The sequence below is a fragment of the Anopheles merus genome, chromosome 2R, assembly GCF_017562075.2.
Source record: "Anopheles merus strain MAF chromosome 2R, AmerM5.1, whole genome shotgun sequence".
Lineage (NCBI taxonomy): Eukaryota > Metazoa > Arthropoda > Insecta > Diptera > Culicidae > Anopheles > Anopheles merus.
The window spans coordinates 8950625-8978356 of record NC_054082.1 but is presented as its reverse complement, the minus strand read 5'-3'; the positions used below and the strand labels follow the sequence as shown (position 1 = coordinate 8978356).

The window sequence follows — 27732 nt, the reverse complement described above, 5'->3', positions numbered from 1 at the left end:
ATCCAATAGTTGAATGCTTTTTAGTTGAGCGCTCGATAGTTGGTCGACAGTTCAATTAAAAAGCATGTGTTTATATGGAAAAAGCGATTTTTGGGAAAATCATATAAATCTCATGACCTGAATTTTTTTTTGTATCAAAAAAACGTGCCTATTAAAAAGCACACAGGCCAAAAACGTCCGCAAAAGACCGCATATCTCGCGTTTCCGCGTAAGTCGAATCTCGTGTTTCCAGCTAATATCACTAATCTTCGTATAATTTTGCCATACTTGGTGGTTTTAGACATTTAATAAATTATTTAATATGATTCTGACTGAATATAAAAGTTTCAAACCTTTTGAAACAGTTTTTGATATTCGAATAAAGGGAAATTATTTGGAATTTTACAATTGACCTGTCAAGGTACAACTTGCTCAAAGAACCGTCAAATTAGGAAACCGCGTATCTCCAAATCCGCGTTTAAAAGGTACCGTGTATCTCGGGGGCCGCCTGTATTAAATAGTTGGCAGGGAATCGAAGTTCACCCAGTGAATTCAGACTGTTTGTGTTTGACCGATATAACCATTAAAATTCGTTTAACAACATGCCCTATTTAGATATCTGTCCCGTATAGACTTAATACTGGACGTCAATAGAATCTGTCCTTTATTTGATTCAGAATACAAAAGTTTCTCGATGATCTTATTCTTTTCATCGGCGTACCGACATACGCGGTGATACCGGGGTAGGCAAGCTTGCGGTACTCATTTAGTATCACACAGCTGGATAGTCAGTCCTGGCTATGGGGGGATGGTGCATGTTTTTAATTTTTTTTTATTTAGTTCAAACCATTTTAATCAAAAATATGTTTATTTTAGTTATGCCTGTTAAAAATTGAATCTTAATTGTGGGGAAAAATCCCGTAGGCACTTTCATAACTTTCGTATTTAGTGCAATTTTCAATTATAAAATAGCATTGCTGTTGATGCTCTTAGAAATTCCTCCACCAACGCCGCTTTCTGAGCTCACGCAACTGCTCGAATGGATAAAATGCTGCGAGCAGCAGTTCGATTCGCTATGTAAGTTTGTCCGCTGGGAACTGCTAACCACCAATTCCAACATCATACCAACACACACACGCCAACCCTCTTGATTGTTTACACACAACCGAAGGCAGCGCATTCTTTGTTTGACTTTCATCATAGTCGTTTGGTTCGCGAAGACGCACGGAGGCGTTCTCGTCCTTGCAGTAGAAAAAAAAAAACACATACACTGAAACTGTGGTACATTTAGAGGAAAACAATTGTAACACCAACTTAAATAACGTGTGATATAGTTGCTAAAGCCCTTGAAACTATCTTAACCCGATCCAAGTCGAACCAAACACAACCAACCAATAATGCAGTGAATAAAGTGTGATGGGACGCGAATAGGACGCGCGGCTCCATGGCGAATCATCGTTCTGCAGGACACTACTGGTAAAAACGGACCCCCAAGCATCGTCCCTCGGAAAATTCGCTCGGAAAAAACGGAACACACGCACGCACGCAAGGCTGGAATGGAATTAGCACGGTAAATTAGTGTACAAAATATTTCATCATCACTAATATTTCTCCCATGGTTGTGTGGGGTGTGTTGCTAGGGGGCTTTGAAAAAAAAAGAAGGAAGCAAAAACTCAGCGTCTCCCACCCCAAACCCTAGTCTATTGGGTGTCGGGGCTAAAGCTGTGATAGAATGAAAAGCAAGCGCTGCGTTGGAGTGGGGCAACCAAGCGACGCTCACTCGCCATTTTCAAAAGTGCATCTTTTCGAGTGTGTACATCGCATTGAAATTTGACGCACCATGACAAAAGGGTAGTCAGTCCCTAGGCTGAGGGTTTTTTTTACACTCTAGACAAAACAAGGGAAAATTGAGCTTCTCTTCGCATCGTACAGTGGGATGATGAAACAATGGACGGTGCCCCAGCGTTTGGTTGATTAGCTGGTGGTGGTAGTGGTGCTGTTGGCGATGGTGGTAACGGGATACAAGCTCTCTTTCTATTTGTGTGGGAGTGTGTATTATCGCTGGTGCTGCGTACGAAAACACAACCACAGCATCGAACGGTCTCGCTGTGTGTGTGTGTGTGTGTGTGTGTGTGTGTGTGTGTGTGTGTGTGTGTGTGTGTGTGTGTGTGTGTGTGTGTGTGTGTGTGTGTGTGTGCAGTCAAAGGGAGTTAGCATAACGGATTTCAAATCATACGACGTTATGGAAGCGTAGAGAGTTTAGCTCATCTAGCGTTAGGGCAAGCAAGCCGTCAGTAGTGGGGGAAAGGGTGCAGAAAGCACAAATTAGAAAAAAAGGATCGAATGCGTCGTCACACTCGCGTCACGATTGTTCCAAAAGCCATATTGCTGAAAAACTAGAAGCTATTAGCATACGAGACGCGCACACACAGCAACGCACAGCTGGTTGACGACATAGTAGCAGCAGCAGCAGCAGCAGCAACACCACACAAAGCAAACAACAAACCTCGTCCCAAGCAGGTCGAGCCCAGCCACACCAATACAGCCCTACGAACGAGGGGCGAGTTGCGTCGTCCAGCGCGAGAGCGCGACAGAGCAAACTGCGTTTGCGCGCGAGAGAAAGAGATGCAGAGCATTAGAGTGAAAGAGAAAGAGAGAGACAGAGAGAGTGAGAAAGAGTTCAAGGGATTGGACCGTATTAAACACAGCCTACTCTGCTGGCTGTGTTGGGTTCTGTTTTGAGCCCGCGGTTCGACCATCCAAACAAAGCGCACGACAAACGACCGAACGCGTACGACACGAACGGACACAGTGTGCGCGCGTCCGCATACAGTTGCAAGGGAAGCAAGCAAACAAGCAAGCAACACACTCAGCTCTTAGTTTAGGCAAGCCTTGCCCTCGGAAAGTCAACAGTAGTGACAACAAACCTGCTCGAAACGGAAGAAGATGGTCCTGCTTGTTGTTGTCGCTTAGAGAGGTGAAAGCAGTGGCACTGTGCGTTCATAAGGCGCGATCCGTGGCGCACCGTGACGACGACCAAACAACAAACATCATCTGTGATATACAAGCGCGCGCGCGATCATCCCGTCCATCACCAACACCACCACCACCACCACCACCACAGGCGCTCCTTTCTCGTCCTGGTGTGTAGTGCATTCCCGCATCATCAAATTATTCCGTGTGAAATGCGAGGAAAGCAATAGAAACAAGCAACATTGCGACTGATAGTGGAAAGAGTGGAAGAGTTATAGTTTAAATGCCAGTTTAGTGTGGATAGCTTGTATGTGATTTTTAAATTATTTTGAACAACGGTGTACAGTAGCAAATACTAAGCGAGTTAGTTATAATTTCGACGCTGCTCATAAAATATACATTTTAAGCAAAAATCTCTTAAGCACAATCCCGACCAAAGGTAAGTCAGGGAGCGCAAAGGATGGGGTAACTGGTACCACTGAAAGAGGGTGAAGGTTGTTGCGTTTAACTGCTAGTGACTAAACTATCCTTAGCAACAGCTCTCCAGGGGGCAATGAACACGCGACACGGGAAGCAAGGGCATATCGGTTAAAAGGTTGTGGCGAATGTGTGCAAACCGTAAGCGGAATGATGCAATTGGAAAGGAAGAACGCAGGCAAGACGAGCTGCGTTTTTAAGGTCTTTTCCTTCCGACGACACCAGCTGACATTGAACCGCCGCGGGGGTACACAATGAGAAGGCGTCGGGGGGGAGAATAAGGCACTGCGCCCCCTGGTCTTGTGTGATGCACACAATCGTCCGTTTCTCGACGCGTTCAGGGCCGCAAGGCAAGCGGGTCACGATGGAGATGCATATGATCAATCAAAGTTTGCGCTTGTATGTGCAACTGAATTAATAGCTCTTTGCTTATTTCTTTCGTTTTTGTCTCCCATCCCAGATAACAAACAAACCCTAGCCAAGCCATCATCACTCACGTTCATCACTCACTTCATCATCGAGCGCGCCTGTCGGGGCTGTTTGTGCTGCAAAGGACAACCAAATTGCAACCCCCTTCTCACCAACTGACGCAACATTTTCAACGACAATTTCTAAATACGAAAATTGAAATCCACCAGCGCAGAAGGGAGGAAAAAACACAGCTGCTCGCACGCACACAACCACCGCGTAGCGTATGCGTGGAGACCTGCTCGACGTACCGCTGTGTGCGTGAACCCAAGGCTCGCTTCAGTGTGTGGAGACCCCGTTGTGTGCTGTGGACAAGCTGTGGAGAGTGCAAGCCAGCACATTCGCGCACACACACACACCGACACCCCGAACTCTACACATCGCAGCAGCCCTGTTCGAATGTGCTAGATTTCGCAGCTCGGCCCCGTCCAACTCTCCACACGGGCCGTCATTGTAGAATCTAATACCGAATTGAATAGTTCTTTATTGCTGGACACTGGGGTGACGCAAAAGTGAGAGCCACAATCACGGAAGCATCCGGGTAAGTTTTGTCCCTTCTGTTTCATCATCTCCTCGCGACGGATCTTGCTCTCGAAAATGTAAAACGGTGTGCTAGCGAAAAAGGGTTCGAAAATGGTGAAAACTTGCCGTGCGCTGCGCCGTGCAGGCAGCATGGTCACGCGGCAGCCATCTTGATTTTTTTTTGTTGCGTGTGTGTGATGTGTGTGCGCGCGCGGTGTGTGCGATCGGAATGTGATGTCAGCCCTGCGAGGCCTTTAGCATATTGAGCACAGTGTGTGGATGTGTGATCCTGTGCGTGTGTGTACCCGTGAAGAGTAGTTTTGGAGCAAAATGTAAGGAAAGGAAGGCAGGGTTCATATTTACATTTCACGTTCCCTGCAAAGAAGAAAGATGTGCCGAAGAAAGTCAACAAAAGTTTGTGCGTGAAAGTTGAGGAGGAAGTTAGGAACAGCGTAGGCTGTTAGAAAGTTGAGGGAATTGGGAAAAATTATTTTCGTTGTTCCCAACGTGCCCGTGATGACGATTGGGCCCAATCCACGCACTCGCCGTTTGGTTACGAGATGCAGTGAGAAGGTTCGCGAAATCATCACGCGTCTTCTCACTCGGGTGCCTGCTCACTGTCACGGATTCGGATCCGTAACATGTTTGTGCAAGATTGAACATGTTTCTCTCCGTGCGCGCGTACACATTTCAAGCCGTGGCACGCGTGTTAGGCACGACAAATTTAGCAGGGATGACGCATTTTATTGGTTGCTTCGTCTTCTTCTTCTCTCATGCCCTACTGTTGCCAAGTGAAAACGGGAAATTTTTAGAAAAAAGAAACGAATTCAAGCAGCCCAACATCATCACCAACACTACTGCACTGTCTGTGTGTGGTGTGTGTAGAAATTTCAGTAGCGCAATCGCTGAACGAATTTTCTCTACACAAGCTCCATCAGTGTGTGTGTGTGTGTGTGTGTGTGTGTGTGTGTGGAACGGTGGAGCTGATGATGGTGGAGCAATGTGTGTGTGTGTGTGCATTGGTAGAGGTTGTTTTGTTGATGTGTGTGTGCAGTATGTTTTGATGGTAGCAATGACGAGTGGAAGAAGATGGAGCACATCGAAGCAAAATCATCTGTTTCGATGCGCGAAACAACATCGCGCGAAAGAGGAAAAAAAAATAGGGGAGGATTATGATGAGATAGGGTGGAAGAAGAAAAATTGTCGATTTGTGGGGAGCTTCACTAAGTGGAGAGTTTCACAAAATACACAGCTAGCTCGAGACCAACTTTAAGTAGATAAATAGCAACTGATTGCTGTCACTGTTTCTGTGCAACATAATTCAAAAGTGTAGTTTGTTGCAATTGGTCATAGAAATAGAAATGGCAGCAGCAGCTATCTTACAATGAAGCAACTAGTTTCGGAATTATCGCTTTTATTTAAATTTAACCTGTACAATTGTTGGGCCGTGTTCTGTATCAAACACGCTCCGCACTGTTGCAAATGATTTAAATAGTTTGAGGGGTGTCCCTTTCACGCCCGTTTTTGTCACAACCCCTTTCGTCGTGCGTCTCCCCGGGGAAGGAAAGGAGGCCACAAAAAAACGGGAATTAATTTACATACAATTCACCCCGTGTGGTGTTCTCCTTCCTTCCTCGCATTTATTTCTTTTAGCCCTGCGCACTCCTCCGTCCTCTCTCACTCCCCCTCTCTTTTGCTCCCTTGGTGCACAATTTGCACAACAAATCAACACACCAACACATACAACATCTCAGTTGATGGGGGGAGCGAGCAGCACGGAAAAGATGCTGATGCTTTTGGGAGGGGGGGAGGGGGGGGGGGTAGTGTAAAGCTTTTCACCAGATGCTCTCTGAGTTGATGTTGATTCTTTTGCTCATTATTTCTACCGTTCCTCAAATGGGGCAGCAGCAGCAGCAGCAGCAGCAGCAGCAAAAACCCAGAAGCTCTGCTGCAAACACACTTTTGGCGAAAGACGACCATTGCTTCGCGGTCGTGATTTCTTCCAGATCTTTCCGTTGAATGCAATGAAAGCGCATACCAAGCGCGACAACACAGCGTCACAGCTCTTTGTCATACGCACGCACGCACACACTCACTCAACGCAAACAAACAACACTCGCGCTTGGGAGATCAAAGAGGAGGTAGCTGTGTGTGTGTTTTTTTTTTGCATACTTGCCTGACCGATTTTGATTACCCTTTGCATTGCACAACGCCAAATACACTGCTGTTGTGCGCATACTCATGCCCTTTTTTTTGGTAAAGAAAAGTATTTTTATTCTTCGTAGCAAGCCGAGCCAACCCCATCGGAGTGGGTCACCATGGAAACGAAGAAATGTAGCGTGTATTCTTGGCCGTGGAATAGAATGAGGGAAATATGCTTGTGTTGAAGGATTAACGGCTCGCTGGACGAGGACGTTGTTGCGATTAGTGGACGCGCGCGCGCCCCATCGTCATAGCTGCTTGCTTGCTGTGGATTAACAGCGCAGTAAGGTGCAAAGAAGATGACGCGGTGTTGTGTCCTACTTTCTTTCCATGCGACAACCATATCACTCGGCAATGGCGTTATTCCAACAACGACAACAGGACACGGTCAGTGGTAGTGACGACCTGACCTTGTTTGGATTCGGTGTAAAGTGCAACCCGCCGTGTTTTGTTTGCAGGTGGGGTGTAGGGGTGGGTGTTCCATCTAATTAGTTCATTGCCGATTGACTCACGCGTGCGCATATTACCTTTTGGTTGGTAAAATCCCGGATGTACGCTTTTTTGTTGTATGTGTGCGTCACTCATATTTCCTGATATTGCGTCAATAGGTAGCTTTCGAACGATGGATACCCGACCATCGTCATCGTAGGGTCGAACCATCACCACCCGATGCACGAGTATCACTTTTCAACCTCTTCCTTTTTTCATTGTCGCAGAGGGAAGGGTAACAGCGCGACCACGCGCTGAAAAGCTGTGTCATGCCCTTCCGAATGATGGCTCTGTCCGGGTGTTTTGTTTGATAAGGACAGAGTGAGAGTAGGGGAGCCGCTAGTTGTGTGTGCTGATGGTACGACCGTGTGCTGCGCGTGATACGCACCCGGTTGGGTGTAAAACCCGAGAGCCCGTGGAGTTGAGTGTTCGACTGAGCCAGCTCTAACCCACCAGAGGTCCAATACTTATCGCTAAGCAGCAGCAACAGCATGGCACGACAGCTTATGTTACACTCCCGGCACACTTGCTTCCTTTGTGCTTCAAAATGGTGCGTTGCTTCCGCTTCTGCTTAGAGTTGCCCTGGATGTGTGTGTGTGGGACGACGATGACGACGGACCGACTTGTAGTACGTACACACGTTTCGCTCCTCCGATGGCAGGGCAAGTCGTATACGACTATATTTGAAACTTTTGCATTGTAAGCATTGCTGAAAACGTGATCGTTTTCACGTAGCGCTTCTAACTGTATACTCTGCTTTTAGTAGGTACATAGGGTAGAGGTGTGGTTCAGCCGAGTAACCTTGTGCTATCAGCGCATGCAACAAACACACATCTGCGGCGAAGTTACGCAGTTTGTTTGCATCTACATTACGTGAGAAGATTTTAATACTCCCCATGGGATGTGGAATGGTTGCAAACCAAATCTGACGCACACCTCCTGAAGCGCTGATAGCTGATAAGCCGAAGCGGTGCGATAGTAAGATGTTGTTGGAAACGGAGGAGTAATCGTCATCCCGAGGCAAAGTATGATTTCAAGGAAGCTGATAATTCTTGTAAAGGATTCTGAAATAAATAGGTAAAACCTCTACCAATGCAGGGGTTTGGAGAGTTCAGGAACGGCTTGAAAAAGAATTAGGAGCTAGATTTGAAATTATTTGAGGAAAACAAACATACGTCATCGTACATAGCAGCAGATTGATAAGTTGCTCATCGATATAGATAAGATCTTAGCAGTAAATTTGGGACTTTGGACGCGCGCTCAACTCGCACACGCCACACACTTCTGAGTAATATTTGTAACTCTAAAAAGGAGAAGATGACTCGTTTCGGGGATGTATGGGATATTCTGAATCTAACAAATTTATTATTTTTAGACAAAAAACAAAACAAGAATGTGTACCTTCTAATGATGTCTCTCGATTTGCTGTCGATAACAATGTGTGTCTAGAGTTCCCCGTACCTCACTAATGAGTCATTGGCCTGTTATGATACAATGGCTAGCCAGTCGTATCTAGAATTCCAATCTATTTCCCTGTCGCGACTACAGACCGATACTGATTTTCGGGTTGAAATATACAAACTATCCAGACTAGACGAACGGGGGGTGTCCTCGCTGCTAATGAACGCTAACTACGCTACCCATCGAGACACACGCATTAGCAGGTCACATTCTTTCATCCGCCTACGTCCCTGCACCTTTATTATCTATCACCATTCCCTCCTGCCTTCATTTTCCTCTTCCATTTCCTACCCGAAATTTGTCCCACACCTTGCCTTGCTCCCAACCATGTTTTGCCCCGTAACCATTTCCTGTGTTTTGATTTTTCAGTTTCGGAAAAGAAGATATGCGCTTTAACCTTTTATATCCAAATTTTCCAGATTTCAATGTAAGTGTCGCGCATAGAAGCATAAAGGGCACGGACGGAAAAGATTCCAAAGCAAGATCGCTAAAACTGCTGCTTGCCATAAGAAGCATAGCGAGAAGCTGCATAAACAAAGAGAAAATACAACAGGGTAGACAGACAAGACAGTTCTAGCCACGTATTCTGGTTGCTCCAAGCTCATCCTAGCTCTGTTTCTCTGTGCACTAGCGTGTTGTGCGTTGGTCTGGTTCTTCCTAGGCCATTGTTCGGCGTTTCTGTTGCGTGCGTACGGGCACTGGTAGCGCGACGCGAACCAATTATTAGAGCAAATCGTTCACCCTGCTGGTTCTTCCAAAGATAGATCCCGTATCTGTCTCTTCCCGTTCGCGTAGAAGCAGCAGTGTGCGCGTGCCTTTTCGTTGCTACTCGTGACCAGATCCGCAGCGCAACCAGACCTTCTCCTTGAGGGAAATCGCGCGAAGCAGAAAAACAACACGCTCTCTCAGATCAAGGACAATCGGTCGAGAATTGTCAGCCATCGTGCAAAAGCTCCACCGGGTGCATACGGAAACACAGGCTCGGACGGAGTAAACCGAGGAAGAAGTAAATCGTCGGCTAACCATAAAAATCGTACGAAGGTCTTTTAGATCGATTGAGCTCCTCTCAAACCCGTCTTCTGAAGCGAGCGAGATCTAATTGACCGGTGTGTGCGAAGGACTAAGAGATTGTAGTTGAAAATACTGTCGCGAGCCGCCGCGTGGTTTGCTCGTTTGTAAGATCGCAAGAAAAAAAAAGAGGGGCTTGTGATCTCTGTGGTTCTGCGTGAATCCATTCTCTCCTGCTGTCGCTAGCTTGTGCCGCAAACAGTACTCTGCTCCACTACCACACGATTCTGGCCCGGTGCAAGGCGGGTGTACAAAATTCTCCCACAGAGTGCGTCCGAGCGACAGACCGTAAAAAGAGTATTAAAGTTAGTTCGACGCAATCGCGGCCGGACTCAACTGATTTATGCTCACGTAGAAGTCTCCGCACTCGGTTTGGGATAGAAACACCGCGCAACTGCAACCCTCTTGTTGGCTTTCTGAAGAATCGAACTGTCCTGTGTGAGCTGTGAAACGGAAGAAAACACGAACACAGCCAGCAGCAGCAGCAGCAGTAGTGTAGTTAAGGCCAAGCGGAAAGGAGAGAGAAAACGTTGAGGGTTTTTTTCTGAGTGTCACATTTCAGAAGAAAAAAAGATTACGTGCAGGACGAGACTGTGGCCTACACAGTCGGTGACTCACACAAGTCGCGTAATCGCCATACTAGTACCGATCGTTTTGCAAAATCCACAATCAATCGAATAATACGCAGACGCGCTACGCAAGTTTCGCCGGCGCGTACCCTATTGGATTGATTGTGTGCAGCATTTCATCCCCGTATTTGACAAGAGCAAGATAAATCAACTTAGTACAAGTCCGTTGGAGTTAGAATTTCCATTAAAAAAAAATTAAATCAATTTTTTTCTACGACAAATCGAATCTCTTGTTCTTGTTCTCCTTTGCCCGATTCTCTCCCGAAATCCTCCAATCCTACCCTATCCATAAAAAACACCCGTTCAATCTCGCGGGGCGTCACTAACCGTACGATCAATCCGGACTTCCAAAATCCGTTTTGCTCTGTCGCGGACGCGCTGTGTTTGCAAACGATACGAACGGCATACGTTAAAAAATCCCCTCTCGGTGTTACCGAATACATACACACCACCTACAACACGCCGTATATAGGTACTAGGCCAGCCCTCAGTATGTCTGTCCCTGTGAGCTGCTACTCTGTCGATAGCATGAACAACATCGACCAGCAGCCCATCGGAATCGGCGGCCATGGTCTACCCACGTCCTCCTCCACTGCCCGCATGATGATGATGCGGATGGAGGAAGACGATGACCACCGGCCAATGATGAGGATGAGCCCCGCGACCAACGTTCATGCGCACGACCAGACGATGCATCACGATCAGCGGATGTTGTCAGAGGAGGGCCGGCTTGGGACACCGGATGCTGCTGATGGAGTTCTGTTGGCGTCGCACGACTGTCGCCACGGTGGCCACAACACCAGCGCCACCGGCAGCGGCTCCATGCACTCATCGGGCGCGTCGGGCAGCGAAAGTGCCAGCTATCACTACCCGCCGCATCACCATCATCAACACCACCGACACCGCCCGATGATGATGGATACCGTGGACGACGACGGTACGGCATGCGCCAATCATGACGATGGCCAGGACTTAGCGGATGCTGCCGGGGCAGCGGCAGCGGCTAAGTGCACCTCAGCACAAAAGCACACCACCACCACCACCACCAACAATGGATCATCATCATCATCATCATCATCACCATCATCGGCACCATCATCCCCGATGGCAGCGGCTGGCGGAGCAGCAGCAGCAGCAGCCGCGGCAGCCGCAGCCGGAACAGCAGCGATGTCGTTCGAGGAGATGATGGCCAAGCTGAGCGAACTGCTCGCCTTGGAGCCGAAGTACCAACCGAACCTTTACCTGCCGCAACAATCAGTCGTAAGTAGCTAAACTTTAGTACCTTGTTTTTTTGTATACTTTCTTTTCCTCACTCTCCTTACTATCTCGCCGAAGAAGAGAAGAAGAAAAATCGATTTTTCCAGAGGGGCATAGTCGTCGTCTCCATCAGTTTGGTTTGGTAGATCGTGGTTTGCATTTTTCAAGTTCAAATGTGCTTTGCTGCTCCTGCTCGCAGCGAAACACGATCACGAACGTGTGCGGTACGAGGTGTACCGATAACATTCCAAAATATTTCATCAACAGGAGGTGAAAATCAGTGAAGAGTGGATTGGAGCAAAGGGGTGTCATGCGCTCGAAGCACACGAAAAAATCGAAAGTTTTAATGAGTGACGTTGCGTTCCCCACATACTACCGCCGCACCACCGTGATTGAAGAAAAAAGAGCGCTGAAGCGAGCTGAAGTAAACGTCGTACATCTATCCATCCCCCCTAACAACGTACAAAAAAGCAGAAGCAGCATATTTTCTTCACACTCTCTCGAGCACCACCCGACACACACAGGTGTTGGAGCAGAGCGCGGTGGTGTGTGCTTCTCCATGCCTGTGGCGGGGACGGACGGTACGGCACGTGTGGTACGCCACAACGACTCGCAGTCATGCTTTGCCAGCTGTTTTTCGCCTAAGACGATTAGGCAGCCGGTGGTGCAGCATGGACAATTGCACGTGAATTATAGACATGCTTTTTAAAAGCAGTTGCCTTTTTCTTCGATAATCGTTTTAGCTGCAGAGAGCTGCACGAGAGACGCATATTTACCAGCTGGGTGTGTGTGTGTGTGGCGCGTGCCTTTTGAAGCCCGTTTGCGGAATGATGATGATTTTGGTAATGGTTTGATAACGGATGATTAAACGAGACACCCAGCACCTCCGAGATAACTAGGTTTTTGTGGTAAAAGCAAGGCAAGTGGTGGTGTATCGTTAGACGATCCTTCTTTGTCACGAAATATGGTAAACAACATTGTGTTGGTTGTATTGACACAACTGTTTGCGCAAAAGAGGAAAAGGGATATGTATTTGTTCCTGTGGTTGATTTGTTTTGCATATCTGGTTTTGTTATCAGCCAACCAGACAGATATGTCGTGGTTTTGGGGTTTCTATCTCTTCCCCCGTATGTGTGGTGGTATAGGGTGTTGATAGCTGTTTGTGTCTATGAAATGAAATGTGTGAATCCTCAATCGTTTCAAGTTCACGCAGCGGTCGTGCATGCAATGTCGATCGATCAATGTACCAAAAAGTGTAATGCAAATGTTTCTGGAATCAATTTGAACGCTTCAGTTAATGCGCGTGAATATGGGCGACGAGTGTTGCAACAAAAGGGCCGTAGATCCACATAGGAATGATTACAATATGTTGCGAAATTTATCAATAACATCCAAATTGTTCCATCTAGCGAATTCCCGCTTCATTTTTTTAACTTCCGTTTGGAAAACATTTTAATGCAACACTTGAAGGATTTCTCCTCAAAAATGAAACATCCGTTGCAATCCTCTGCGTATCGTTTACCTTCTTCCTTCATTTTCGTCTACTGCAAGCAAGTTCACCCCCCAAAAAAACCTGTTTTGCAGACATCATGACGAGTCGTGGGCTCTTCTTCCTCTTTAGATATAGTCACATACACACAGAGATGTAGGAAACCGAGGCTAAAAGGAACTGAATTTTTGTGCGTTCCGCTGAGCGTGTGATGGTGTGTGCTGTTGTGGGGTTAGAATGTATGCGTGCTATGCTCATGCCTCTCGCTCGTAATAGGGCGACAGCTTAGGGGGTGGCTGTTTTTTTGCACAGTTGCTCCCCACAAAGAAGCAAGCTAAGCGTGTTCGTGCGATCACGTAGTCACTTATTTTTAGAACGGCTGTGTGGCTTGCACGAAGGAGGAGGTGGAGGCGCTCGTCCGCTATGTTGAGCGGTTCGAATTAAAGCCGTTCCTACCTACACACTACTGCGCTTAGCTAGCATGTGTGTTAGGGACATGCTGAGCATGTGTGTCGTCAATTAATCTGTAGGACGTAAAATCGAATTTTCTGGAACAAAACATCTGCGTGCATTACACCATGTTGTTTTCGTTCAGACTAAATAAGTGTTTGTTTTTCCTTTAATGACGTTCTTTATTTGCAACCTCAGCAAAAGAGGTTTACCTGGTTGAAAAATTTGCATCGATTGCTGCTATTATTGGTCCGCAGAGTCCGTCCACAAAACAACGGCTGACTGCGGCCCTGGGCGCACGGTCTAGTTGCTGTTGTTGTTGAAATGTGGAAATACATACCCATAGGAAGAGATAGCCAAACAAAAAATCACACAAACATACACACACACACACACACACACACACACACACACACACACACACACACACACACACACACACACACCACACACACCACACACACACACACACACACACACACACACACACACACACACACACACACACACACACACACACACACACCACACACACACACACACACACACACACACACACACACACACACACGCAAACACATCGGCCCATTTGTCCGTTACGCTGATAGCATATTTTATTATCGCTCCCCTAGAGTCTGCCTGTCTGATGGCATGACCCACTGATAACGGGCATGACACGGTTAAGGGTTGCCTTTTTCAAGACGGAATGGGGCAGGATTGGGGGGGTGAGGGGGGGAGGGGGAGGGTGTATCAGAATCCGAGCCCACCGACAGTGTGTTGTTTGCTTTGAAGAGCGTCTCTTAGCACCTCGATGCTTAGTTTGTGTCGTCACGTCTCGGCTTCACAGTGTCAAATCAATAACATGAACTTTATGGTCGGTGTTTACCCTTGGAGGAGGGATGACACGTTTTTTCAGATGTGTTGCTGGTGGTACACTAATTAGAGCAAATCCCTCCCTATACATCCGACACGACCTTCTCAATGATAGTTTTGGATTAAGAACGAACCAGCACACTTGAGAAAAGTATAAGTACACGTTCCGTTTAGTTTTGGTGCCCGTCTTATCTATTCCAGACGGCATTTAGTTCGAATTTGCACGGAGCACGTAGTACAGAGTTTGCAAAAACATCAAGCCACAAAGAAGAGATGGTGCATTTCCTGAGTAGAGTGTCCTGGCCAATCGCACAACACATTTAATCATAGCGACGGTTTATTTGTTTGCAGCATGAGCTTGCTGTTTCCATTTTTGTTTCACGTTATCAGTCATTCAATTTGGGGCGGATGGCCATTGGATGGGGTGAAATTAAACCGAAAAAGTATACTGCCAGTGGAACAAAAAGGTGAATGACCGGCAGCAAAATGGCGAGGGCACACTAACTGATCTGTGTACTGTACCCAACGCTTCATCCTTCTCTCCAAACGCCCTTTTTGGAAACACGGGGGAGGTGTATTGCTATCAACGTCACCCCATCGAGTGAAGTGTGTGTGTGTGTGTTCCGTAAAGGCTGCGTGATAATGTGAGATAAAATAGAAATAATAACAGCTTTACACACGGCGTACTGTGCTGCGCGCACTGGCTTTGTATCACGTACGTCAGTCCGAGACCTGTTGTCTCGACCGTTTTTTGCCAAGTTAACCGATTAGGATGGCGGTTTGAGGGACAGAGAGATAATTGTTCCTACCACTCGACGGAAGATGATAGTGTGTTGTCTTGACGAAATGATACAGGGCGGATGGGCAAGTCTTAGGGCGATGGCTTTTCTTCTGTTGTTCAATGACGTTTTGATACCAACAGAGCGGGGCATACAAGGGGAGAAAGGTCTCCCTTTGTTTTGAGAATGGACAATTAACTTCGGTGCTGATTTCCATGTTAATGCGTACGCTAATAGACATCATTACCGCTTGTTCTAGTGTAACTAGGGCTTACCGAGTATGAATGGGACTTTCTGGACTAGTTAAGCTTGTTGGCGCAGCGGCCCCATGGCCTTCAGTTTCATGTGTGCCGCTTTTCTAAGCAAATAATCGTCTCGGCTGCGTCGTGTTTCTATTTTCTACGCATCTGTTGCGTATCGTATCGTGCGCAATAAAACAACTCCAAAAAAGGCATGTGGCGCAGGAGGAAAGGCTTTGTTCTTTTTCGTCGCCTTACATCGTGTGAAGTACGGTACAATGCATCTGTGGAGAGTCGCCTAAGCTAAAACATGAACTTACAATGTTAATCATGCTACTGTGCTATTACTCTTCAAATGTGGGCATAAATAGAACACTTGTTCTGCTTTTCGGTCGATCGGTGGAGCGAAACAGAGGAAGGATGGATTATGAAGCAGCACTATTCTTTGGTTTTCTGTAGTGCGCTTTGATAGCATCCGCGAGAGAATGATGTACATCTCGCAAGCACTGGTACTTGTCCGTTAAACATAGCATCATAATTTCTCCCACCTACTGTTGCGCTCTCAGTTTCTGAGGCTTTCCTCACGTTTTGGTGTGAGAATATTCTTCCGTTCAGTTAGCATTTGGATGTACCGTTTTTATTATCAACCCGCATGAAAGCAAAGAGAAACAGATAGAAAGAAGCAAGAAAAGTGAGTGAACGAAGACAATCGGAGGCAGTGTACTATATTTAAAAGATGAATTTACATATGAATGAAGCAGAAACAACGCATTTCAAAGATACACAAGCACAGAGAGATGTAAGTGGAGGGACACAAAGCAAACATTGTTTTGCCCTGTGAAGAGACAGAGAGAAAAAGAGAGAGAGCGAGAGAACTACACAGCGGAAGCGTCATTTTATGTATGCTCTTGTAATCATCGTCCGTTGATCGGTCAGCCATTATGCGCACATGCAGGGAGAGAGATAGCGAACGAGTATGCTTTTGTTATGCGCGTCCACCTCTTTTGTCCGTTTGCTGATTTAGCCCCAAATCTCCACGGTTCAACGCGCCCGGACGCAAGAAGTGGGTGGATGGCCATCGAAAGCACAACCAATCCAATAGTTGCCTGGGGTGGGGTAGAGTGCTTAGAATGGTTGGTTGGTAGGCTTGGTTAGTTGGTGTGGGATATATTATTGTCGTTCATCGTTTTTTCCGCCCGCCCGCTCGCCCGCGCTCCTTTTTATACATTTATTGCGAGCGTGACCGTCACGGTAGGGCGATCTTCTTCGGCATGGCACCGGTGTAGCATGCGAACATAAAGAGAAGGGTGATTTGGGACACAGTGTTTGCAGGACACACAATATGTGATTGTGTCGTGCATAGAGATTACGAGGAAAATGATTAAAACAATAATTCTCCATACAAAAGCGGTCCGTCTCCATTACAGTCCGAAAGTGAATGGAATTGGATTGATGAATCATACTGAAAAAGATCAGTTTTCTAAATGCATCTAGCAAAAGGACACAGCAAACGATATGATGGTGCATCTATAATTATTTCCGCCTGATCGACTCATCGATTCTGACGCATTTTTGGTTTTAGGATGACGCCCGAAACCTCCACCCCAGACTGGATGCGAATTTTGGAACCGGTCGAACGAGTTTGAAACTGGTGCCAGTTGTGACTTGTTTGGGTCTCTTATGCGCGCACGTATATATGCCGATATTCAATAGAAGGTTCGAAAAAGAAGAGACAGAGAAAACCAGCTCGGCGAAGGAAAGACGAGACGGCGACGCGAAACCATCATTACGTACGAGGGACACACACACACACACACACACACACACACACACACACACACACACACACACACACACACACACACACACACACACACACAGACACAGACACACACACAGACACAGACACAGACACAGACACAGACACAGACACAGACACAGACACAGACACAGACACAGACACAGACACAGACATTATAAATGCCCCATTAGTGTGTGCATGAATGTTCGTGTGGATTCTAGTTTTTGCGTTTCGCTGTACGGTTTGACGTCCGTCCGCACCCGTCTTGTTATCGTCGTTTGGGTCCCAGTGAAGGGGTGGAATTGTTTGAGCAGGATCAGACAGGCAAGGCAGGCAGGCAGCCAGGTAGTAGTAATATGTGGTGGAAGTGAAAGAGAGGAAGAGCCAGAAACGAGCTATTCGAGATTTATTTTCGGTTTCAATGTCAACCGCTTCAATCCCGTCGTCGTAGGCTCACTTGTTCGCGAGGTTGTTGTGGGGAGTCGTACATTCCCTTCTCCCTTCTGTGTTTACTTGCTTGTTGTCGTTGATTTTGGACAGGCAACAGGCGCTCCAAGGGGGGATGACTCCGAGGTAATCGGTGCTTGATCCGATTCACTTTTTTAATGCGTCTGGTCACACAGCTAATGGATTCTGATGTTGGTGGAAGCACGAAGCGGCGTCGCCCCACTCATCATCATCGCATATGTTGTTCAGGTCACAAGGTAGATGTTGCTCAGCGTCGTTGTTCGCAGATGCATATCGTTCCCATCCATCGGTTGGGGATGGTTATTCATGCATGAAGTGTACTACACTTCCTCAGTCACTCTCCCCCACATACGCTCCCCGACGGCCTTTCAAGCAGATCGGATTTAGTGTCGATTATTCAAATGTGTAATCGTGCGTTTTTTTTTTGCTGTCTTCCTATTTACGGTTCATTGAGCAATTGACACTCGCAGCAGTTGTTAGTTGAACCACGGCCTTTTTGTTTTAAGACAAGAGCGAATTTTTTGCTCGAACAACACCGTCACACAACAGCTGGTTTTGGTCTTTTTAAAGCTGTCGTTGTCTACCTACGCTACGGGGTTTCATGTTGGCTTGGTTCGTTGTATTAAATGTTCATGCCCCAAGGATGTCCTTCTCAGCAGAGTGTTGCCTTCAGCTGACGAACATACGATGATGTGACTACATCGCACACACACACGCAGTGCGATACCCAGCTGACCGTATTTAGTTGGGTGAAGGATAACAGAAGCATATAGCGCAATACGTGCTGAGGGAGATTGATTAACAATGTTGTCAGCTGAGTCCTTCAAGCTTATCCTACAGCGAGGAAGGAGGAAGTATGGCAGCAGAGAGGACTCATGCTCACCTGCTGCTGCTGCTGCCACCCCGTCAGGGTTGGTATTAATTTTCTAAATCTATGTATTATAAATAGGACTTTCAAATATGATTTGAATGCATCCTTGAATGAAGTGTGCGCTGGGTGTGTTTCTTCAACGTGTTTAACATTCGGAACCAATAAAAGTGAAACTTTGTAACCGGTCGGTACGGCCAAAATAGAAAGAGACCTTATGTTGCGATGAACAGTGTTGTACCCTCTTTCTCTCTCTCTCTCTCTGCTTCCACTCTCACTCACTCTCTCACCCTTCATTTGCCCTCCTTAAGATGGTGTGGTATGTGGTCAATTCGAAATACCTCACCAAGCGGGGAGAGGTGAAATTTGAAGGTTGGCGGGTGTTGGTGGGTCCGATGAGGTAAACAGCAGCGATGTTGTGGTGACCACAGTGTGTTGGTGCGAACTCCTCTTCTGCGGTTTACGGTCAGGTGTGTGCGTGCGTGTGTTGCTTTATATGCGCAAGACACCATCCACGAACCACACACCACCAGTCAACAACTTTGGGGAAGAGCTACTGCCCAGCATCGTTGTTGACAATCTCTCTTCCATAAGATGGTCGGGAGACGTTTCGTTTCAGGTTATTTTTGACCTCATTTTTACATAATCACTACCACTACCACCACCTCGGTTTTGGTTGATGGTGGTGGTGGTATGCGAGCCGTTCCGTACCGTTTTCTCGCAGCAGCAACAGCATCAGCAGCAGATTGCTCTAGAGCAGGAGATTGTTGTTGTTTATATTTATGAAAAAAGAAATCTCTATTTCTCTTGCAACTCCACCACCAACCAAAAAAAAAAACACTGATCCGCATTTTGTTGGGGTTGGAAGTGTATACATTTGGGTCCTGATTTTGAATTGCTATGCGTCCAAGGATGTTTAATATTTATGAACGCTTTTGGACAAACCATCCCCGTCGTTTTTGTTTGTTTATTGTTTACTGATGGTTTCCTCCTTCCTCTTCTTCTGCGATTACCCTCCTACGACCCTACGCTACGCTTATCCTTGACGGAGGCCAATGACACTGTGTTGTGTGTGTATGTATACTAATATATGTTTTCCTCCACCTTCTTCTTCTTCTTCTTTTCGCTTCACAGAATGGCGAAATCACGATCGGCACCCGCGACGGAGCGGCCCATGTGCTGCGCTGCCTGAAGGTTTGGTACGAGCTGCCGAACGATGTCCTGTTCGCTGCCATTAACTTGGTTGATCGCTTCCTGACCAAGATGAAGGTCCGCCCGAAGCACATGGCGTGCATTTCGGTCAGCTCCTTCCATCTGGCGGTGCAGCAGCTCAGCCTGCCGATCATCGACACGGAGGATCTGATTGCTATCTCGCAGGTAAGTGATCGTTTTTACTCTACTACAGCTTCTCGATTTACAAATAGTTAAAAAAAAAGAATTATATATCGATCAGATACATCAGAGGGCCATTCCTCTCTAGGATAGAATTGTGGTTGAGTAATTTAAACCCTGAACTGGGAATAAGAAACCATCATCACACAAACACTACTGCGATAGAAGCAAAGATCTCGGGCAATTTTGTTGTGAGGCGCGGGATCTGTAAAGTTATGTATAAAACATGCTGCGTGTGTGCGTGTACCACGTCATTCGCTCCTAGCCCCTCTGCTCTGTGTGCTGTGCTGGTGGCCCTTTTGCGTTGACTTGACACGCTTCGGATTCCAAGGGGCATGAAAATAGAAATCGATCGTTTTCGACTGAGTAAACACACCGACGATCGGTGGCGGGGCGAGATGGTGGTGTTATTGGATTAAGGTTTTATGTGAATCTTCAACTAAAATAGATGGAAGAGGAGGTAGAACGGGGGGAAGGGATGAATGGTATTAAATGAATTGACATTTCCGCCCTTCCGCGCGAGGTAAAATGTTTATACAGTGTAGCGAGGAGGGAGCGTTCACGCACGGCCATATAATGATGATGTTGCACTTTCCTATTGCCATTTTGTCGAACACAGCGGGGCGGTGGTGTGTTGATGAACGAAAATTAGCTGTGCACACACACCTCTACATGCGCTGTCTACATGTGTGTTGAAGCAAACGTACAAAGCAAACAAATAGGAGCTCTCTTGCCTGATATCTAGATTCAAGCTAGGCAACGCGCGCACTCCCCATCACTACCCTCACACGAGCGCGAGGGTGGTGTTGATTAGTGTAACAATAATCAACACCACCAGCAAACCGCCCTACAGCGAGTAACATACTTGTATCACGCACTGTATGCATGCATTTGGGAGGGCCGGCCGTTACCGAAGTAATCTCCTCTTCCCCGTCTCCCCTCGTGCACACGTTCAGGCAGACAAAGCGTAAACAAACAGAACCACCCATCCGCGTTGGAGGAGTGTGTGTTGTGTACGCAAGCGGTAGAGGGATCGCGTATGATCGATAAAACTGTGAAGTACGCAAAACGTACGCGTGCTTCTTGTGTACGGCGGCCATCGCCCAACTGCAGATGTGCCTCGGGCACATGAGGGCAAGCCCGACGCGCCAACAACGCATACCGTTGTTTGGTTATCAAACTCCCTAGGTTTAAAGGCGACGACCATGGTCAGCCAGCGACTGTTTACCATCTTCTATCCAACGCGTCGTGGGCTTGGTTTCTATTGGCATGTTCAAATCACTTAACACTTGCAACATAGAGTGTTGTTTCGGTTGCACTCTTGGTGTGTTGGTGCCTCTCCCCTCTCTTGTCCCTATTTTTCTATGTGTAAACATAGACATCATCATGTGTGTAGTATGTTTGTGTGATGCATAAATCACCATCGTCTTGATGGTCGGCCATCGACTGTTGCGGACACACAGTAGCAGTAAATGTAGCATTGGCAGAGGAGAGCATACGATAGTCTATCGAATGATTTCATCAACATGAGCACATACAGCAGTGTGTGTGTGCGCACGCATTTGATGTTTCAAGTAGAAGCGAGGAACGGTATTAGGAGTGGTGCTGGGTGGTGCAATAAAATGAATGCCATATGAGTTTTCGTTTAAATGGTGGGAAATATCGTGTGAAGGTCTTAACGAACAACGAATTGTTGTTCATTATTGGTCGATAATGGTATAATAATAATTTAGAAAAAGTGTTAATTACTCTATGTTTAATCTAATTTGCTATATTGTGCCTTTTCTTCTATTCTAGTGCCGTTGTACGTCACGCGATCTGGTGCGAATGGCGGACATTGTCGCCAACAAGCTGGGCGTTCAGATGAACCTGGCCCCGGTAACGGCGCTCTCGTTCATCCGGCTGTTCTACTACATCTTCGAGAAAGCCGCGAATGCACTCGGGCTGTCGGAAATATTCAAATCCGCCATCTCGCTGGCCGATCTCGAGATGCGGCTGGAGATACTGGCGTGCGATGCGAGCTGTGCGAGCATTCGCCCGTCCGAGCTGGCGCTCGTGATGATCTTCACCCAGATGGATGTGTACGTCAGCGCAAACAAGGACAACGGGTTGGTGCACCAGCAGATTCACGATCTCGTTGACTACGCCATCCAGCTGCAGAAATTCTGTCGAGTAAGTTTCTTCGTCGATTTCTTCGTACCCTGTTGCTGTAATAGCCTTTCCTGTAATTTTAATATCGTTCTACTTTCTTTCTTTTCTTGTCCACTCTCTATCGGCACGTTTGCTGCAGATCCCGGACAGCAGCTTCCTTTACAGTCACAGCATTGTGACGAAGATTCTTTCGCTGTACAACGGTCAGCACAAGATCCCGTACAAGCAGCGGCTGGTATGGAAGCTTTCGTCCCGTACCATGCGCGTGCTGCGCCCTACTGACAAGTTGACCTCCTATTTGCCAACGATTGCCGAACACCACCATACCCATGGTCACATGAGCAACAGCAATCTTCGCTTCAGGTATGTGTTGTTCTTGGTTGAATTCTGCAAACTCAACATCAAGTAGGAGGCCTAAGCCTTTTTGTCCCCAAGGATGTTCTCTCTAATACAACCCCCTCTCTTCTTTCTCTTCTATTTCATCATCAGAACTGGCAGCGTAAGCTCCGAAGACGATGGGGAAGATTGGCCAACATCGCCGATCGTAGCAGTGTGTGAACAGTTTGTTGACGAGTAAAATGGCGCGCGGCGATCAGTCGATCGAACGATCGCTCGATCACGCACACACACACCCTCTTATTTCTTTAAATAATTGTTTAGTATCGAATCGAGTCGGATGTATGGTTTGAATGCAAGTTTCGGAAAAATGACCGCATTCAGCTTCGCTCAGTATCGATTACGACGACGGATATGTAAAAGAATGGAGAAAGAGAGCGGTTTTGCAACAAAATCCCTTCACATTGCTGTTATGACGAAAACATAAGAAACAGAATGAACGTTTGTGACCGTCCACACAGTGTTTTATGCTGCAACAATGCACGGGTGCGCTGTGCACAAACAAAACTTCAAAGTACGTACATCCCCCCGCCCCCTCCCCGCCCAAATATTTGACCAGCTTTCTGAAACCCTTGACCTACCATCGAGCAAGGTGGACTATGAAGTGGCGCCACGAAGAATCAAGGACGGGGCATTGGGGCTATCGGGCTTTGAAAAGGAACCGCTATCATTGCATAGCAGCAATCCCATAATGTGATAACATCATCGTATAGTGGACGGTGGCACCAGCAGAAGCAGCAGCAGCAGCAGCGAAAAGAGTGATAAATTTGCTTTACTAAAGTTGACCAAGGCAAAGTGGCAATAGAACGACGACGACGACGTGAGCACAGCGCGCACCCAAAGAAACGATTGCACAGCATGTGGTTGTGCGCCAAGGAACAAATCGTAGCTTTGGTTCGATGTCGCTGGCGAGATTAACTGATGTTGACGCGGTTCGGAAGAGAATCAAACATAATCAACTGCATCCGTGAAAACCGAAACGAATGGAGAAGCAAGTAAGAAAAGGACTAACAACGGGACGGCACACTAACATCAACAAGGCACGGAAAGAGCGGCAACAACAGCAGCAGCACGCGCGGAGGGAGAGCACTACTCTTCGGTTGGTAAATGTTAATTTTATTTTGTTTTCCTCCCTTTTTTTGAGTAAGAAATTGCATACTTCTAGAACACACTTATTTGCTATAATAGTGTAGAACAAAAAAAGCGCAGTCAGAAAACAAAAGAAAAAAGAAACAATTTAATTCGTTGGATAAGATCTATGAATCGTTTAAGCAGGAGAGAGTGAGAGTGGAGAGAAGGTTTAAAAATCGCGGAATAGTACGATAAAAGTAGGATTACATCGGGAATTGAGAATAACATGAGAAAAAGGAGAAACTTACGCGATAATGGAAATTGGTTACAAATGACATAACGCCAGCTCGCAGGCGGTTATCGTATGTTTGGGGAGACAGGGAAAAAAACAAGAGAAGAAACAAACTATACTTGAAATGATCAACAATATCAACAAAAAAAAAGTCCAAAATTAGCGAAGCAGAAAAGGAAACAGCAAACACAAAAAAAAAAACAAAAAATCTCTGAAAAGTTACGCAAAAGTATATGCAAGTATAAAAAGAAAGATAAAAGGAAAATCAAAAAAAGTACAAAATATACAAAACGGTTTAAAAAAATCCTAGCTAATAAGTTGTGTAGGATTTAAATGGCAGATGGTAAAGCAAGTGACATTTAACAACCACAGCAACTATATTTGAGGAGGGGGCGAATGCTCTTTTCAACAAACTATCCTTACCGCTGGGTGTGTTTAGGCTGTTTAAAAGAGCATTCACCTGCTTATTAGGATAACAGCAGCAGCAGCAGACGAGAATGTACGACTAATAAGCAAGTCATGTTGGAACACACCCACATACACGGAACGACGAGAATTACGCGACGCCAAAACACGAGAAATGAGAAAAGAGAAAAACAGAAGAATAACAATCGGAAGCACACAAGAGCTGTGCAAAACGAAATATGCGAACATCTTGCATTGCAAAGAGCGCAGCGCAGAAGAGAAGAAGCGTGTATGCTTTTGCCTACGGACGGTAGAAAGCGGAGATAAACAGAGAAAAGAAGACACATCTAATAGGGAAAGGACGATAGAACGAGGGAGAGAAAGAGCATTTTTGTTAATGTTTACAAATGTTACTTTTTTCGTTTTGTGTACCACGTCAAAAACTGTTTTTTGGAATAATATTGATTTTCTCGTTACCTTTTTTACGAACAGAATTTCAATACACAACGATTTGCACATTTTTATTATTGGAGCGAAAGAAGTGAAAGAAAAGGAAAAGGAAAGAGCGCTGCGAACAGTGTAAAAGGCAGCAGCAAGCAGCAGCAGCATCAGAACGACAGAGGACCAGAAGCAGGAAGATTATTAATCAAAGCCACGAGCAGACATTGAAACCATCAGCCAGCGAGTTTTAGAACCTTGGAAAACTCGTATTGATCGTAAAGCCAGTACTGAATGTGTTATTAGTTTGTAGGGAAAAAGAATCAACCACAACGGTGTTAGAAGTGAGTAAGCAGAACAGAATTCAAAGATCCGGCCGATACACTACACCAGTAGGAGACGTTTTAATTTGCAAAACAACAAAGCGAAACTCCTATACTAAACTTGTCCTTTTCTACGAAGGTGGGAGAGGTTCCTTTTAAAATTCCGCAACCCCTTCGCTCTATATTCCACAATGATCATCCGACTCGATCGTGCTTTGCTCGTTAGTTGCTCTACTTACGCTTTTCATTTTTAAAGATAAAGTAACCAGTAGCGGGTATTGTCACGGAGTCAGTCGACGAAAAAAAAAACGCAAGACAAAACGTACAAGATCTGCAAACTTCAATCATACTACAATATATTGGACTCTAGTAAAATTTGCGAAATAGTCTAATGCTGATAGAGCGAAAGAGACAGAGAGAGAGGGTGTACCGGAAAATAGTCAAATATCCAAACGAATCGAAGCTCCCCCTCCCTTTAATCCTTAGAAACAGAACGATTGAACCAGCAAACCAGCAACAGCACTAAGCTCTACTAAGTGCATGTTGCGTTTAGGCAAAGTTTTGAACACTACCAAGCTCAATCAATTGAAACAACAGTTACACACAAACGCTAAACGGTAGCGATAGAGATAAACTTGTCCCGTTTATTTCCCTCCCTCAGTCAGCTTATATTAATGTAATCCTCGACGATGTCGTAGTAGCACGTGTTGTTGTTTGTAGAGAATGTGTCTATGTGTTTTCGATAGATGTGGAATAATCGAGCTAGGAACTAACTATGGAAGGGGAACAACCAACCGTTCGTGGAAGTAAAGACAAGGCAAGCAGCAAAGAAAACAGGACGACAAGAAAGGAATGTACACACAGGGATAAAAGCAGCGTGTTAGAAAAGCATTAGGTTCACAGGGAACTTGCAAACAATTGCATGTATCGCCTCTCCCCATGCCTGCCCACATTCCATTTTGGTGGCACCACAATACGAAATGGATGTGCACGTGTGTGTGTGTGTTTTTAGAGTCACGGTTGGTTAGGTTTCGTCTTTGCCGATGCGATAAGCAAAAGATCGGCGTACAACAAAACATACGCGATGGTGGCGAACCGTGTATCAGTTTTTACTGTCGGTTTACCTACACTTCCCGCGTGTCGTTGTTGTTGCTCCACTTTCACCCCAAAAAATCTTACAACCGCGCGGTTGCACAATTTTAAACTTTTGTGAAGCAGCATGAAAATACCGCAATTGATCTCGAATATTTATGTATATTATGTGTACTACGCAACCGCCGCGCCCCTCCCCCTTTCTTTTCACGTTCGTTATTTGGTGTGGGCTTGTGTGTATAGGCGCTTGGATGAAGAACGGAATCATTCCCCCACCCTTGTATGCTTGTTTCCTTTTTAACACACACATATAAGCAAAAGAAAACGCTTTTTGGAATAAGACAGGAAAATTGGCACACTTCTAGAACCGTGCTTATTTGATACTATACAGAAAAAAAAAACACAGGGACACAATGTGAATGCGGTTTGATGAAGAAACATCCAAAACAACATTCACTAAAAGGCATGGAAAACGAACGCGTATTTCCCAACAAGTGAGACAAAGCCTTGCAACATAAAACACCATCTCGCCGTCGTACTATTACTACTACTAACTACGTAATGATAATAGGGAGCGCAAAGAAGAAAAAAACAAAGGAAACAAGAATCAAGGAAGCGTCTGGAGGAAAAAGGAAGCACGAAAAAACAGAAATGAAGAAACACAATTTACAACAAAAGCGGGCACGCGTGCACGAAGAAGGGGAGGAAGCGGAGATGCTAAAACGAACGTACGCAAGCAGAAACGCAATCGTGTTTAGGAGCAGCAAAAAAGAAGTATTTTTTATCTGATAAATATTATTAATTTATGAGAAACAAAAACAAACGAAAACCCGACTTACGGTAGAAGAGCGGAGCAAAAGGGGAGGAGAAAAAGAAAAAGAAAAAAATGTGATTAAAATTTATTTAAAATGAAGAAAAGAAGGGTGACAACAAACAGTGGAGAGAGGAACACTAGAGATCGAAACAAATCGAAGCAAAAGAGAAGAAAACATGAAAGCTAGAGAAACAGAGAAACAAGAATGGAAGAAAAGCAAAAGGAGAGTATCAGGAGAATGAACAGAACAATGATGAAAATGAGAGCGAGAGAGAGAGAGAGAGAGAGAGAGAGAGAGAGAGAGAGAGAGAGAGAGAGAGAGATAGAGGAGCGTAAAACGTAGCAAACCATGAAAGAGTGGTGTAGTGCGGGTCAGTTTCGATTGCATTGTGTGTGGGTGGTGTATTGGGAAAAGGGTGCGTGGGGGAATGTTGAAATTTGTGTTAGGTACAATTTATTCCATTCCTTGCCTCTGCACCACGGGGAGGCGATATTACAGGCCGATCGGTCGATACATTCACTTTTTTTTGGCGTTTGATAGTATCTTCATCATTGCCTGGTTTTTCAGTTGATAATGGCATATATATTTTTTAACTTATTCTAATTTTGCCCCAACTGAATGAACAATGAATGTATGTAAGCAAAGTCTTTTTTTTACGCTAAAGGTGCTCTATCACCTTAAACTTGTTTTTATATGTCACGGAAAAGCCTGTACACCTCCCCGCCAAAAACACACACACACAGAAAGAGAAAAAGACAGCAAAAACCCTGCCTGAAAGTCGTCATCCACGCGCACGCATGCAAATGGCACAAAAGAAGATTTACCGAGCAGAAGAAAATCATGCTCGTTCCACGTTTCCACGCAC

The 27732-nt window shown here is 45.9% G+C and overlaps 1 protein-coding gene across 3 annotated transcripts; it reads left to right on the top strand.

Annotated features, from left to right (window-relative positions):
* Nucleotides 1–1161: 1161 nt before the first annotated feature.
* LOC121589250 (cyclin G) lies at nucleotides 1162–27197 on the top strand. Of its 3 annotated transcripts, XM_041908009.1 has the most exons (8): nucleotides 1162–1549; nucleotides 3890–4438; nucleotides 8991–8998; nucleotides 10741–11528; nucleotides 19627–19869; nucleotides 21682–22056; nucleotides 22175–22398; nucleotides 22525–27197. In XM_041908009.1, exons 4-8 carry the CDS (start codon nucleotides 10761–10763, stop codon nucleotides 22610–22612), a joined length of 1698 nt encoding a protein of 565 aa, XP_041763943.1. In that variant the 5' UTR covers nucleotides 1162–1549; nucleotides 3890–4438; nucleotides 8991–8998; nucleotides 10741–10760; the 3' UTR covers nucleotides 22613–27197. The 3 variants fall into 3 exon arrangements, with proteins under 3 accessions (XP_041763943.1, XP_041763941.1, XP_041763942.1); XM_041908007.1 differs by lacking the exon at nucleotides 8991–8998; XM_041908008.1 differs by lacking the exons at nucleotides 1162–1549; nucleotides 8991–8998 and adding an exon at nucleotides 2742–3391.
* Nucleotides 27198–27732: the final 535 nt, after the last annotated feature.

Coding starts and splice junctions, on each gene's coding strand:
- LOC121589250 (XM_041908007.1), top strand. CDS start 10,761: ATGTCTGTCCCTGTGAGCTGCTACTCTGTCGATAGCATGAACAACATC. Junction 11,529..19,626: donor ACCTGCCGCAACAATCAGTC/GTAAGTAGCTAA, acceptor TTCGCTTCACAG/AATGGCGAAATCACGATCGG. Junction 22,399..22,524: donor AACAGCAATCTTCGCTTCAG/GTATGTGTTGTT, acceptor TTTCATCATCAG/AACTGGCAGCGTAAGCTCCG.